Source organism: Puma concolor, chromosome C1, assembly GCF_028749965.1.
Source record: "Puma concolor isolate L17-30 chromosome C1, mPumCon1.1.hap2, whole genome shotgun sequence".
In the NCBI taxonomy this organism is placed as follows: domain Eukaryota; kingdom Metazoa; phylum Chordata; class Mammalia; order Carnivora; family Felidae; genus Puma; species Puma concolor.
This window is the reverse complement of record NC_141674.1, coordinates 48970504-48986194: the sequence shown is the minus strand read 5'-3', so window position 1 is coordinate 48986194 and position 15691 is coordinate 48970504. Positions and strand designations below refer to the sequence as shown.

Below are 15691 nucleotides of genomic sequence, written 5' to 3'. Positions count from 1 at the left end.
AATACAACTTAATTAAAATTTGTTTAAATACATATTGTGGCTAGAACCACCACATTGGTCAGTATAGGTCAAGAATCTCTGGTAGGGAACTAATCACAAAATTATGGGATGATGTTGGGCCAGCATTTATTGTAAAATTCTGAAAGTCCAATTTATGGAATCATGTTCTTTTGGCAACATGGGGATCTGTCTAAAGTGAGATGGGACTTTATTCTCATTTTTGCATGTCTGGCACATGAACTTCATTCATGTGATAAAACAAATATTTACTGGGCATCTATTAGCAGCAACAGAATGAAGCCTTTCCAAGACATGTTGTACTTTCCTAAAAATTTCACAATTCATTGTGACACACATGTATAGAATGGGAAATAAGGATGCTGGAAACAACAAAACAAAACAAAACAAAACAAAACAAAAAACAAAACAAAACAAAACAAAGTGGCTTTAAGAAACATTGCTTAAGAGAAATTCAGGTGGGAAGTGGCAGCTGATATGGCTAAATGGTGGTATTAGGGATCCGAGCTCCTTAGTCTTTGTTATTCCATCGTCCCTGAGGGTCACATCTCTTTGGCCAGACCTTAAATGGCCCCATGTAGTTACAATGGGGTCTGGAAAGTAGTTATCCTCCCCACCCCCGTCACTGGATAGTGAAATCACAAGCTAAAATATGGCATTCTGTTACCAGAGGAAGAAGGGGATAATGGATATTGAGGGATAAGCAGCAATCTCTGCCAAAGAAGACCCAGAAATATTCTGGATTTCATGATAATGGAAAATGTCTAGATCCCCATGTGAAACTGGAGACATAAAAAGGGAACACCAAAAAAATCACTTCACCAAAAAATTCAAATGAAAAACTAAATTAGAAGAATTAATGCAATTATTTTTTCTTTAACAAACTAAACACTTTAAGTCCTTTATTTATTTATTTATTTATTTTTTAATTTTTTTTTCAACGTTTATTTATTTTTTTGGGGACAGAGAGAGACAGAGCATGAATGGGGGAGGGGCAGAGAGAGAGGGAGACACAGAATCGGAAACAGGCTCCAGGCTCTGAGCCATCAAGCCCAGAGCCTGATGCGGGGCTCGAACTCACGGACCGTGAGATCATGACCTGGCTGAAGTCGGACGCTTAACCGACTGCGCCACCCAGGCGCCCCTAAGTCCTTTATTTAAAGCAGCAAATAAATGTGCACTTGTAGCCACTAAAAATCCACCATCACCGTCAGACACAGAAATCAGAAAGTTTATTTAAAACGTTTCACAACTTATTATATTGTTATTGGACAATCATTTATTTAAAATAATATCCTAAATACTTACAAAAATAAATCAAGTATTGCTTCTATTTTTCAAGTGTCAAAGTCTTTTGCCATAGAAAATAGAAAGAACCTTTATAAACTAAACGTAACATTTAAGCTACATCAAGTTTAATAACTGCACACTATTTTCTTTAATGGCTGTGCTTTACAAATTCCCAAGCTACTTCTTTGTAATGTACAGGTTCACAACAGGAATGTACGCATACAGCCATACATACACATTTTTACATAGGAATGTTTCTCATTAAATATGCCTATAGAGAACCTAACATAGTACTGTGGCCTAAAAGCCACCCCATAGAGCCCAATGTGCCACTATACAGAAACAGGTGTAGATGTAGAAGCACTATCTAACATTCAAATTAGCAATCCAGTTATCAGATGATGACATCTTAATGAGGGATACTCAGTTTAGTGTTTCTAGATAAGACATTAATTCTTAATCTATACTAAATCATAAGAGTTCAACAGCCTGATTCACTGAAAAAAAAAAAAAAAAACAACAGAATAAACTTCAAATATTTCTCAATACATTAAGTGATCATTGTCATATGTATACACACTTTTAACTTAAAAAGAGAAAGGAATATTAACCTTAGAGCAAATGCTCAAAATTAAAGATCGCTTCCAAACTGGTCTGGGGTTGTACTTTTATCAGTGGGGCATTCAAGACCTTACCATACAAACAGATGCTGGCTTTCTCTTCCCTGGCATATGCACTCAAGCCTCAAAACACAGACATAAATCATAGTTCGTGATGAATATTTATAATGCTGTACCACCCACAGGGTGTCAATCTCACTACATTAACCAGATGTGGAAAATAATCTCACTTCTGATCAGTTCCTGAATTTCCATAAGGTTAATCACAATAATACAGAACTTTACATTAGTCTTGTATAAATACTCCTGTATCAAGCATTTTAAATTCTACTTATCAACTAGAAAAGTGATAAATCACAAAATTTGCTTTTTCTCTATTAAAAAAGAATCTAGCTTTCTGTCCTTATTCAGAAATTGCACAAGTTATTTAGAAATTCCAAATATAATAATTGAAAATTTATGAGCAATTGACTGTGAAAATACTAAATTATTGAAATTGATGTTTACAACAAATTCCAATAAAAGGGAGCTTGAAGAACTTGTAAAATCTCAATTATGAGCAAATAGTAAACACCAAAGGAGCAGATGTCCTACACTGACCAAAATATACCAAAATGCCATAATATTTGGAAAATTTTAATCAGCATGCTAAAATATTTTCAAAGGGCTATTTCATTTCACTAAAAGTTGCAGGCAGGCAGACTATAGGAATATACAAAAAAGCAAACCAACAATATAATTGCACCAATAAAAACCATCAAAATCTAAGAGGTAGTCAACAGAAGTAACCCTGATGAAACAATATATCCTGACAGATGCTCCCTAATCTTAAGAGACCTAAATGCAGTATGAAATTCTTGTATTTTCAGTGATTATGAAAAATGTACTGGTAGATAATCTAAAAAGCAAGTATCTAAATGAATAATACTGTAAGTGGAACAATACTCACATATGCAAAGAAAGGCTGAAAATAAAATCTGGACCAGGGGTCTACAGCCTGCAGGCCACATCCGTCCTCCTGCCAGTTTTTTCTAAATAAAATTTTATTGAAATGCAACAACACCCATTTTGTTTACATATTTGTTTATGGTTGCTGTTTTCACACTTACAGCAGAGTCCAGTACTTGGGAGACATCATATGGCTCAAAAAGCTGACAGTGTTTACTAACCTGTTTACCATCTGTCTCTTACAGAACGTTTGCTGACCCCTAGTTCAGACATATGCTGACAGGTATGCAGTTGTCGAACGGCACTGGAAGGATGAACTACAAACGTCACAACCTAAGGTATTCAACTATACGGAATGCAAAATGCTAATTGTGCCACAATTCAATTCCTTTTCATATCTGAAAGAATCCTAACAGTTTTCTTCTTTTTATGTTTGTGGTCTAATATCAAAGAGTATTTCCAAGTTACTAAAGAAAGGTTGATCACAGCACTGTACGAAAGAACTTTTCGCAATGATGGAAATTTTTTATACCTGCACTCTCCAATACCGGAGCCATCAGCCACATGTGGCGGTTGAGCATTTGAAATGTGGCTGATGTGACCAAGGAACTGAATTTTTAATTTTAATTAATCTTATTTAAATCGCCACATGTGGCTTGTGGCTAGAATGCTGGACAGCACAGATTTAGCTCAAGATCTAAAGTGTGACTCCTAAAAAAGGCCAAAAAAATTAGAAAATAACACCTCTGAAGAGAAAAGCTTTGGATAGAAGTGAACTGAATACCATAAACTCAGTCCCAGACAGCTTCTTTAATTCGTAAACAAAATCAAACTGATTCCGGATTATTCCATCACCACACCATCTCTTTGCAGTGAAGAGGAAAAACTATTATGGCATGTTTTTTAGTAAATGCCCTGATAATTTTATGCTTAAAAGCAATAATTATGATCATTATATTAAAACATGTGTGGACGTTTCACACAAATTATATTTTTTGCCTTACTTCCCATCAGAAAAATCACTTATAAAAGTCAGCTTATTTCCATATCCTTAACTTTTCAACCATGCTGTACAGAAGCCCTTGTTTATAGTAGGTACATATGAGAACTAGGAAGTTTCCTGAATCTGCAAAATCTCCAGTTAGTCACTTTTACTATGGCAAAAAGTCATTTCAATAGTCAATCTTCCAAATGTTATAACATCCATCACATGATAAAAGAGACCCATCTGATGACAGATTTGAGGATAGAGGTAAAACCTTCTATGCATCGAGTCAAAAAGCGTAACTCTTGTATAGTTCTCCATGCACCTACTCAAGACTATTTTTATATGGACCCACGCAATAAAGCAAATATAGATATATTTGTAAATTACTTATTACTGATTATACATTGCAAATTAACCAAGTTACTGGTACAAGTGAAAACATTAAAATATACAGTCAATTTGAAATTATAACACTCTCAGAAGACAAAAGTTTGAGATGTGTGCCTAATTACATCTTCCAATTACTCAAATATACTCCCTTAGAGAAATAGCTGACTCTATATTTTGCTTTCCAAGTCAGCTGACAAAATTAATTTTGTGCATGTTAATTTTAAAATAGCTGATATCCAGCGTCATAAATTTCTTTTTCAATCTGGCAGTTAATTGAAGGATACAAAATATTTTAAGGGCACTTCTGTTTATGTTTTCTTCTGTAGTTTAATCAGGTGTTGTAGCAGGAACTTTAACAGAGAGATTTCTTCTGGTGTTGGTGATGTGCCGTTGCTGTGCCAGGAAAGACCGTGCGGGAGCGCACGCACCAGGGTCTTTGCAGGCACCACTGCCGCTCACGAGCCTAGATTCCATCCCCAGCTTCTGGAACGCTAGACTCTGCACAAACATAAGCAGATAAGGAACAAGACTACTTAGTTTGTCAAGTGCTTTTCACTTGACAAATATAAAGTCATTTCCTCAAAACACTACTATAAAGCTGATTGATGTTTTTCTCCTTTCGTAGAAAAGCTAAGGGTTCAGAAGCTAATTCATCTGTACATTGTAACACCAGCAAGGAGGAGGAAACAAAGGCATAAAACTCAGTTTCTCTATTTTAACCCACTAAACTTGAAATCATCAAAAACAGTAGCTTAAATTAGTATTCTAACATTAAGCTTAATTATAACAATAAAAAAAGTTTCCAAAGTAATTTTTTCTGTTTGGGCCTTCACTCCACCCATTATGAGCAGACATAACACAAGAGAAAAGCTTAGGTCAAAGATTCTCAAATGAGGTCCTCAGATTAATATTTGCACCACTGGAAAAAAAACGGAAATTCTATCTTGCAGATTCTACCCAGACCTACTAAATCAGAAGTTCTGCAGCTGCATCCAATAACTTGTGTTTTAACAAGTCTTCTAATGCATGCCAAAGTGTGAGAACCACCATAGTTCACTACTGTCTATCTACACATTGATACATGACAAGTTACTGTAGTTGTGGATATTGGGTTTTTTAGTAAGAAAAGTAATTACTTTTTCTCACTAGCCCAAGTAATAGAATTTTACTAAGCTTAGAATCACTAGGAATTAGTATAACACACAGAATATAGTAAATGCTCAAAAGACATGGGTAGAAAATGAACACGTAATGCATTATTTGGATCTAATATCTTTAATGATTTATGTGTTGAGAGGCTGTGGATGAACAAAGAAAATAATACACAGTTACCAATCTTAACTTGGATGACTGACTTATGAGGGAAAGTTCTGGGAACACTTCACATATGATTTCCTTTAAGGCCTTGCTAAATTAGGCCAGATTTTATCAAACAGAGAAGGGAAGGCAAGAGCACAGACAAAAAATATGGTGACATACAAGAACAGGCATGTTTGAGGAAGGACAGCCCGCTCTTTGTGGGGAAGCACAGGGTTCAGACATGGGAGTCCACACTCTCTCTTACTAAATAAGCAACAGCTAAGGTAGATAATGGCTGTGTTATTTTCTATTTCGATTAAAATAATCCAAATGAACCATATACATCATGAAATGCTTGCAAATATCCCACTGACAGTAAGGATGACAAAATAAAATGCACTTCAAATAATTTTACACTATTTTCTCCTGTTTAACACAGACATACAACTACCGAAGAGTATTTCTTATTAAAAACAAAACAAAACAGAAAACAAAACACAGTGAAAGACACACTTAGAGGATTTATGGGATGTTAAAACAAATGCTGAGTACTAGAAACACGGGATTTTCATTTCACAGATATTCACATTTCTACAGAAACACTGCATGAAGCACAAATTAAATATTTTAGCTCAAATAAGGCAATTTTTAAAATATTTGTGAGCTGTTGTGTGTGTGCTTCATGTGCATCACCTAAAAACACTAAAGTATATAATTTGGATTATAACTCACATTAAAAAGAAGAGACTATGTCAGGAGATACCTGGGTACATGCACACAGGGTAACTTCTGTTTACTTATATACGTAAGCATGCATGTGTAATGATCTGTGGTAGAAAATATATTTCTTTCTGTGGCTCCTGGTCAAAACATTTGATAAACACAACATCCAATCACTGGCTGAATGTCAACTCACCTTATTGTACCAGGCAGAAACAATGAGTTTTTCTTCATAATCACGGAATTTTGCTACTTTACATTCACTCTGGAAAAAGACACAAGGACTATCAAAATCCCAGAAATAAACCCAAACTACCAAAACTGGAATCATTTTTTCACTCTGCTCATTGAGAGAATTTGAAAAATGCATCGTGTAGCACATAAAGCAGTCAAAATCTGAACTGGATCATGGAGAAAGCATGCACAATACCTTTAAGAAAGAGTAAGACTGTGACTAGTAAACCTTTAACTTCAAAAATTTTACTGGTAGGACAGCACTTAAGCAACAACAAATAAGAAACTCATGATTCTCATGCTACTGTCACCTATAAAGAGAGACGAAAGTAATAACTGGGTTAGATGACAAAACAGACCAGCATCTGTGGAGGACTCAAAACTAAGGAGAAAGAGGATGTAGTAAAACATATGCCAGAAAATCCTAAAGATCTCCTGTAACGCTTAACCCGAATTTTTCTCGCTCGTTCCTCGGTCATCTGTATACAAGATTGCCTGTGGCCATGCTTGCGTGCTGACCTAGAGGCTGACATCCATTTCTTAATTGCTCAAATATAGCAAATTTAGTAATTTCATTGAGCACCAGATACAGTTGGCTCACGTAAATATTCTACATAAACACGTGAGTGTTCCTACAGCGAGATGCTCACAGTACAAAAGGACGCAAGAAATGACGGGGGCAAGATGGCCTTTTGCTGGCTCACACCTACTCCAGACAATGACTCCCCAAGAACGATGGCAGATAGAATAACATCTGCTATTTATATTTCTCTCATTTTTGCTTCTTGCAGTGTATGCGCAGAGAAGTACACATGAACCAAAGCCCATATGCTGTGATGTAACCCAAGTTTCTCCTCAAAGCCCTATCATCAGAGGTGCCATTCTGTCTTTCTACTTGGTAGGGAGCTGCACTTGAAGCATTGACGATGCTGCACACGCTCACTGGTGTTCACTGGGAGGTGGATAATCAGGGCAACTCAGAGCTCAGGGGGTTTTCAGTCCAAGTCTCATTATTTTACAGATGAGGAGACCTAGGACCAGAGAGGAGAGGTGATAACTTTAGGAGAACTTACCAATAAAGCAGCAAACCTGGCCTCTCATTTATGTGATATTTAATGCTGGGAGTACAGGTATATAAGATACACGCTCTGCCCTCAAACTCTGACACACACCAGGAAGAAGAACAATGCTATTGTGGGTTGAATTAATGAGTTCAAAATACATGGAATCGCTATGGAGAAATAACCAACATTGCCTAAGGAATCCAGGAAGACACATGTGAGTTGGATGCTGAAGAATGGACAGTATTTCCGCAGAGAGATGCCCCCATCCAGTGCTTTTTTTTTTACAGCACCTGACAAGGCCTGGACAAGCACTTAGCAAGGGCACATAGGCTGGTGTGCACTCTGAATGTTAAGTCTTTAAACAAAATAGTTCCACTACAGTCCATACACCCTGGCTCAGAAATAATATGAAGAAAATGGTAAATGAATACAACATGTTTCTCTGAAATACAACATTCCTAGTTGATTTAAAAAGAAACCTACTATCAATTACTCAAATTTCAAGGCTAGTATACAGATCTCATCATGGCTCTGCAATTACACATACATTATTATAAGGAAGCACATAATGACTTCAAGAATAGTATCGCATCTCACCACAGTATTAAATAATTTTGTAAAACACTTTGCAAAGGAAACTAGAACATGCCCAATTATAAAATCTATGAATATACAGTTCCAGACTGACATACTTATTAACCCAGCCAGTAAAAATGATATGATCATCAGCACAAAAAATAAGTTCTAAAGACCCGGCTAATTAATGAGAAGATGTCATCGCTAACATAACTATGCATGGTTAACAACCAAGACTGCCACTTCAGTGCAAGGACTTACTGGATTCTATGAGCACTTTCTTCCCCCAGGAATTGCAACTAATGAGTTTACTTAGGTTCCAGTGAGGAATAGGGAGAAGAAAAGAGAAGGAAAATCTAGTTAACAGAGTAGAGTACCTTTTTTTAAAGGTGAGTTTGGTTCCTTTTTTTCCTTTATTTACTTATATTTTCTGAATGAACTCTAACCCACATAATTTTAAAAGGAGCTAACATTATAACAGAACTCTATTAGCCACTAAGGGCTATCCACAGGACTGGCTGTTGTGGGAGTGACAGAGACAATGTAGCAGAGTAGATAAACTCCTATTGGCTGGTGAGATGCTTTGTGGTAAACATACTGAGCGCTAAAACATGGCATTGCCAGCTCCTGATTTCAACTTCTTGTGAAACTTGATCATTAATGGCAGATGCTGGACAGCAATTAATTATCAGGATTATACAGAATAATTAAAAGGAGACGTGTGAATATGAAAATTTTACCTCCAGAATCTCAATTCTTCTCTCTTTCTCTGCCAACTGCTTTCTAAGTAGCATTATTTCAGCTGATGCTGGATTTAGTTTGGGATCTAAAGTTTTTATTACCTGTTGAAAGAAAAAAAAATATTTTACATTTACTTTACATTATCAAGTACTGAAATATAAGAACCTATAAACCTCTATGTAAAAAGTGGAAAATTATCCAGAAAGTGATCCAGGTGTGAACTATGACTTATTTTACAATTAAATTTGAGTAATAAAAATAACATTATAGAGGTAGAATGATATTATAATTCAGTACCAAAATGGGAAGATCCCTATCTCAAAATAAAATTTCCTTTCTCCAAGGCTCAGTACTCAGGGATAGTAATCTAGTCTTATTAAACTTTGAGCACTGAGGTCTTGAAACAATACTTTCCATATTTATCAGATACATTTTTTAAAAAATTAAAAGAATTTGCTAATTATATAGGAACTCATTGTACAAAGTAACAAAAAAATTCTTAGCAACAACCTTTTTCACTACCATTATCTAGTGAAATGTAACTCAATATGTAAGATCAACTTATTAGAAACTGATGACTTTGCCTGCAATCCCTAGAGTGGCTCAATCACATTTATGGAAGTCACTAAAAGTTAGGTGAAAAGAGATTTTGCTCAGAATGCTGTTCATAGACTCAACTAAACTATGGAGCCAGCAGTATAACAGGAAATTAACTTGAAAATATCAGGTGTAAATTAGAAGCAAAAACAAATTTCCAATAATAAGGTCAGCTGTATGATGTAATTACAAATCTATTCAAAAAGATTTAAACTGATTTAAAGATTTCACCTATATTCACTGAGGTAAAGGAAAAAGACTGAAAGGTAATATGCCTAAAAATGACTGTGGTTCATTAAAAACAATTTGCTGAGTGCTGAATATGGCAGGCACTGACTATGGCCCGTGGGATACAGGAGGCTTGGTGCCTGCCTTCGAGGAGTTCACATTGTAAAAGCAGAGTTTAAATCATAATTTAATTACAGAGAACACATCATAATTTTTTACCTCTAAGTAATAAAAAGTATGATTGTGACTTTTCTATATTTTCTGAATTTTCTATCATGGACATTATGTTACTATAATTAACCTCTCCCTCCAAATAATGTAAAGGTAAGAAATGAAATCATGTTTATCATACAAGCAATTGCTTTTTATTTTTATTTTTTAAATGTTTATTATTTGAGAGAGAGAGAGAGTGGGGGAGGGGTGCAGAGAGAGAGAGAGAGAGAGAGAGAGAGAGAGAGAAAGAATCTGAAGCAGGCTCCAGGCTCTGAGCTGTCAGCACAGAGCCCGACGCAGGGCTTGAACTCACGAACTGCAAGATCATGACCTGAGCCAAAGTCAACCAACTGAGCCACCCAGGCGCTCCAGCAATTTTTTTTTTTTTTTAATTTTTTTTTTCAACGTTTATTTATTTTTGGGACAGAGACAGACAGAGCATGAACAGGGGAGGGGCAGAGAGAGAGGGAGACACAGAATCGGAAACAGGCTCCAGGCTCTGAGCCATCAGCCCAGAGCCTGACGCGGGGCTCGAACTCCCAGACCGCGAGATCGTGACCTGGCTGAAGTCGGACGCTTAACCGACTGCGCCACCCAGGCGCCCCGCAATTTTTTTTTTTAAATGATAGTACTTGATGATGACAAGAATATGGTATTCATGGTCACTGTTTTGTCTACTTAACTGTGATCCTTTTAGAATATCATTTAGATATATGTATCAAGCACATTATTAAAATGTTCTTATCCTTTGACCTAAAACTTCCATTTGACCCATTAGCTTAGGAACAAGGCTAACATAATAAGCCAAAATAAGGGGCAAGCTTTCTATATAAATAAGTTGCCTATAGTCTTATTTCTAGAAGCAAGAAGGAAAAAGAAATGGAAACAAACTATTTCCAACAACAGGATGATGACTAAATTACTATATACTGCATTCAACTGAATATTATATAGCCATTCTTTTACTTTGCACAGTCCGCTCTAGAAGCGTCTGTCTTGTTTACTTCTCTATTCCCTGTGCTAAGTATAATAGCTGCTTAATAAATATTAAAGTATGTTTATATAACATGAGGGAATTATTTTAAACTTTCAAAATATAAATTGTATGTGCTATGATCATACAAATTGTGTGTGTCTATGTCTGCAATCATGGACGTAGTATGCACTGAAAAAAATGCACAGTTAAGAAGAAAGGGATTCTTTCTATGTTTTGTATTTTCTACTAAAAGCTCTTATATAGTTGAGAGACACTAGACTGCGGCAGAGACTGTCTGGATATTTACCAAGACTCCCTAGAAGCTGAGTGCAGCTGTGTGCCTATATTCTGCCCACGGCAGTGAGGGTGAAAGTGGTTCATGTGGCTCCCAGGCCCACCCCGTTACTATCTCCGGTATGGTCTAGGCTGGCTGCCCTTGTCTACCAGCTGGACTAAGTCAAGTACAGCTGGGAACGTTGTGTTCAAGAAGGCAAAGACTCTGTCAGCTGGGGGCTCGGGGACACTGCACGGAGCAGAGCCCCTCCCCCATTGAAAAATGGACTTCATGTGAAGCCTTGAGATCTTGAGGTGTATCTGTTGTTGCAGGCAATATGGACAACTTAATAAATACAAAATTCAAACATAAAAAGAATAGATACATTAGCAGTATTTTAAAGCTTCATCATATAATCCTCTTGTTTATTCAACAAATAGAAAAGAGTATATTGATATTCTCTAAGAGAGAATATTTTAAGAAAATACATGTATTCATGGAAATAAACGATTTTATGAGAATGTTCTGACAGATATTTAAGTTGGAAATAGGGAAAAAGACCAGTCTGATAAATATTAGAAGAGTGTTTAACTATCTAATCTAAATTAAATGGTAAAACAATTTTAAACAAGTTTGAAGAGCAAAATTTTCACAAAGGCAAACATTCATTTTAAGAACTAAAGATTCCAGGGGCACCTGGGTGGCTCAGTCAGTTAAACATCCAACTTCCGCTCAGGTCATGATCTCATAGTTCATGGGTTCAAGCCCCACGTCGGGCTTTTGTGCTGACAGCTCGGAGCCTGGAGCCTGCTTCAGATTCTGTGTCTCCCTCTCTTTCTGCCCCTCCCACATTCATGCTCTGTCTCTCAAAAATAAATAAAAGTTAAAAAAAAAATTTAAGAGCTAAAGATTCCATACTTTCTTAAATTTTTTTTTAATGTTTATTTATTTTTGAGAAACAGAGAGACAGAGTGAGAGCGGGGGAGGGGCAGAAGAAAGAGGGAGACACAGAATCTGAAACAGGCTCCGGGCTCTGAGCCCTCAGCACAGAGCCCAATGTGGGACTTGAACTCACGAACCATGAGATCATGACCTGAGCCGAAGTTGGACTGAGCCACCCAGGCGCCCCTTAAAATTCTTTCTGTAACATTTATTCATTTGTGAGAGACAGAGAGTGAGTGGGGGAGGGACAGAGAGAGAGGGAGACACAGAATCCGAAGCAGGCTCCAGGCTCTGGGCTGTCAGCACAGAGCCCAACATGGGGCTCAAACCCACAAACTGTGAGATCATGATCTGAGCCGGAGTCGGACGCCGAGCCTACTGAGCCACCCAGGCACCCCACGATTCCATACTTTCTAATAGTCATCTTCTCTAATGAGGTCACTGTGGTCCCCGTTTAAACTGTCCAAGAACAGCCCTGTGTTTGTTTTACATGATGCTGATGAGTGAGAGGGAGAGACTGTGAGGACTGACCCGCAAGGCAGGGTAGAGTCAGAAAAGGGACATGATGCATATTTAAGAGAGATAACCTCATGGGTGGAATGGGCCTTATGAGAACCTGAGTCAGAAGACTTGAGCTCTGAAAGGTAAGTGACTCACATTCCTTGCTTTCTCCAAGTACATTTTATATCTTTCCTCCATTGCTTTCATATCTTCATCTTTCTTCTGAAGAGCAGCTTCAAGTTCATTGATCTTTTGCACTATTATTGAAAATGAAATGAAACATGACCAATTTAAAATATTCCCTCCTCACACAAAAATTATACTTATCTGATTTTTTTCGAAAGGACTGATAAGAGAACTTAAAAGAGAAATGTTTATTTCTTCTTTGTAGTGAATTCGTATCTAAAACCTTTGAACTACAACATATCCTCAATCATTTCATATTATTTTTTCTTAAAAATATCTATAATCTGCTTTATCCAGCTTTTCTCCCTTCTATCAAGTGTTTCAATGAGCAAATACACTTCAGCATGTAAGCACAATCATCATAAGAAAATAAAGCAGTCCTTCTACATACTGTTTAAGGCTCAATTTAATTTTATTATAAATTATTTTATTTACATTATAGTATTAATTCTATTATATGTTACCATGTTTGATACTCCTATATATCAATCAGTTCATTTTATTAGATTTTTCGCTTTAAAATCAGATCACTTGTTAATCACTGAAATCACTAAAACATTATCATGGCTCTTATTTGCAATGCACGCATTTATGGAGTGTCTGAAAACTTATACACAGTTCTTGCATCTTTCAACTAAAAAAGGCAAGTCCTTAGTCGTAGTCTGATCCAGGTTTTTACAAGTACCTACCATTCTGGTTTACATCTGGCTGAAGATCTTCAATGAGTTCTTGTTTCTTCTGTAATTCTTCCTGGACCTCAGTTAGTTTTTCCCTAAGTAGTGGAAAGAGCATGGAGTTTTGGAAGCAAACAGACCTGAGAATGAAAACTGATTTCTGCCACAGGACATTTGTGGACTGTAGCCAAATCACTTTCTGATCCTGAATCTCCTCACCTGTAAAATGGGCATAATACCTGACACATATTATAGGCTTGTTGTGAGAGGGTAAACTGCCTGACACATGACAGGTGCTAAAAATGTTAATTTTTCCCTCTCATCCTTGCTTCCTAAGAAAGTCAGAGGAAATATTTTATTGGTTAAACATCCCACATCTCCACATGTGACAGCTGTCTACTTTGTAAACTCTTCAAATGACATTAGTGATGGAAAAATGTAGGATTTGAGATCATTGACAGGCAGGCTGAACATTTTAGCGCGTTTTTCTTTTCACTTCTTGATGGCAGTGGTGAACATTCAATTGGCATCAGGGGGTTTCTCTTACAAACAAAGTCAGAAAAGGATACTAACTTTAGAAGTTTTTGAAACCCTTCCCCTCTCATATTTGAAAAGAAATATCAGTTTACTTACATATGAGCTTCCAACTTCTGCTTTAGTTTGCTGGACTATAAAAATTAAAAAAAGTTGCTGTAAGATAACTATTGTGACAAGATAAATTTTCCAGACATCAAAATCTCTTTACCTCCTTTTGAAGTGTATTATTTAAAATTATAAATTTTTTAACAATTTGTATTTCTAATAACATACTTGTAAAGACATAAAATTTCAGGTGTTTTTTACTTCAAAGGGAAAGGAAAGGAGGTTAGGAAATGACATAAGGATGAGTACAAGAGTAGAAAGAAAAGTGCTTCATATTTCTGAATACCATGAAAATAAAATTTGGACTTGAAGAAAAATACCAAATGCAAGCTGAATGCGATATATTGAGGAGTATCAAACATTTAAAAATCCTTTTTTAAAATACATAATTTAAGATGTTAGGCCCTTAGTGAAGAATAGACTTAAATAATTATCTTTATAATAAAGCTTTATCATTATAAATGCAAGCACTTTAATATTAACATCAAAATGAAGAGGATTTTGTTAAAAAATAAAATTCAAAACATAAAACTTCCTCTTTAAAAAGCAGGAGTTTAAATTGCAACACTAGCTCTGTACCATCTACTGAAAAGTTGAAGGGTTTAAAATACATAATCTGAAACATAACTAAGACACTAATAATTTATTTTTAAAAGATAAATAGAACACATTTAAAAACACTGCAATCCAAAATGTACTCTAAGAGATCCCATTTTAAAAGTATTCTCTATTGTGGCTTAAAAAAATATTCATATTAGAGAGGTTACAATACCGTATATATGCACATATGAGATGCCGCCATGCATGAGACGATTTCTATTTTCCAAGCCCCCGGGGAAAAAAGAAAAAATCATATAAAGCATATAACAGACAGAGAGGAAACACAACCCTTTCAGTCTTCCTTTTCACCTCTTTACTTACTCTTCATAGCTTTCTCCCCGTCAACACAGATCTAACCACCTCAGCTTCCATCTAACCAGTACCTAACACACACACAGCCCTGTCTTTTCATTGTTGTTTCCATTAAATGCCTTCCTCCCTCTGTCGTTACTTCCTTCCCCCTGCATACAGAGCTGAAACTACAGACACACTGTTAGGTGCATTCGGGTTGGGGCTGTTGAGTTCTGCTGAGTCCTCTTCTCTCTGCCCTCACAATGTTTGCCATCAAAAACAGATTAGAAGCGGCAAGGCCACAAGTCAGCATGGAAGAAGGGAAGAAATACGAGGTGATGCTTTCGAAACTGCATTACGGTTTCTGTCCTTTGGAGGTTAGTATGATCCACTCCTATAAGGCTCTTTGGTAGAGATCATTTTCTCCCTCTCCCTTTTCCTGTTAGAAGTCTTCCTCAATTCTGACCACTGAGCACTCTCAACCAGGACTTTTCTGAGGCCCACCCTGTTGGTGTCCCAGCAGAGCCATTGAAGACCTCACCGGCAGCACACCAGCAACCATGAAGTTAGGTGTAGCTGTTGAAGTAGGACAGATAGAAATCACCTTCAATACATAACGATTAATTTATAGGCTCCAAAGTGGCAAAATCACAGCATCCGTTATGCAGATATATACGGT

At 36.5% G+C, this 15691-nt stretch overlaps 1 protein-coding gene across 1 annotated transcript in view; it reads right to left on the bottom strand.

Moving 5' to 3' along the window:
* Nucleotides 1-1228: 1228 nt before the first annotated feature.
* Nucleotides 1229-15691, bottom strand: part of HOOK1 (hook microtubule tethering protein 1) — a 71013-nt gene continuing 56550 nt past the window's right edge. Inside the window, exons 17-22 of the mRNA XM_025935232.2 lie at nucleotides 14113-14147; nucleotides 13495-13577; nucleotides 12776-12876; nucleotides 8888-8989; nucleotides 6470-6538; nucleotides 1229-4752 (exon numbers count right to left, since the gene is read on the bottom strand). Of these exons, the coding sequence (XP_025791017.1) occupies nucleotides 4582-4752; nucleotides 6470-6538; nucleotides 8888-8989; nucleotides 12776-12876; nucleotides 13495-13577; nucleotides 14113-14147 (561 nt within the window). The 3' untranslated portion in view covers nucleotides 1229-4581. The remainder of the gene's footprint in view (nucleotides 4753-6469; nucleotides 6539-8887; nucleotides 8990-12775; nucleotides 12877-13494; nucleotides 13578-14112; nucleotides 14148-15691) is intronic.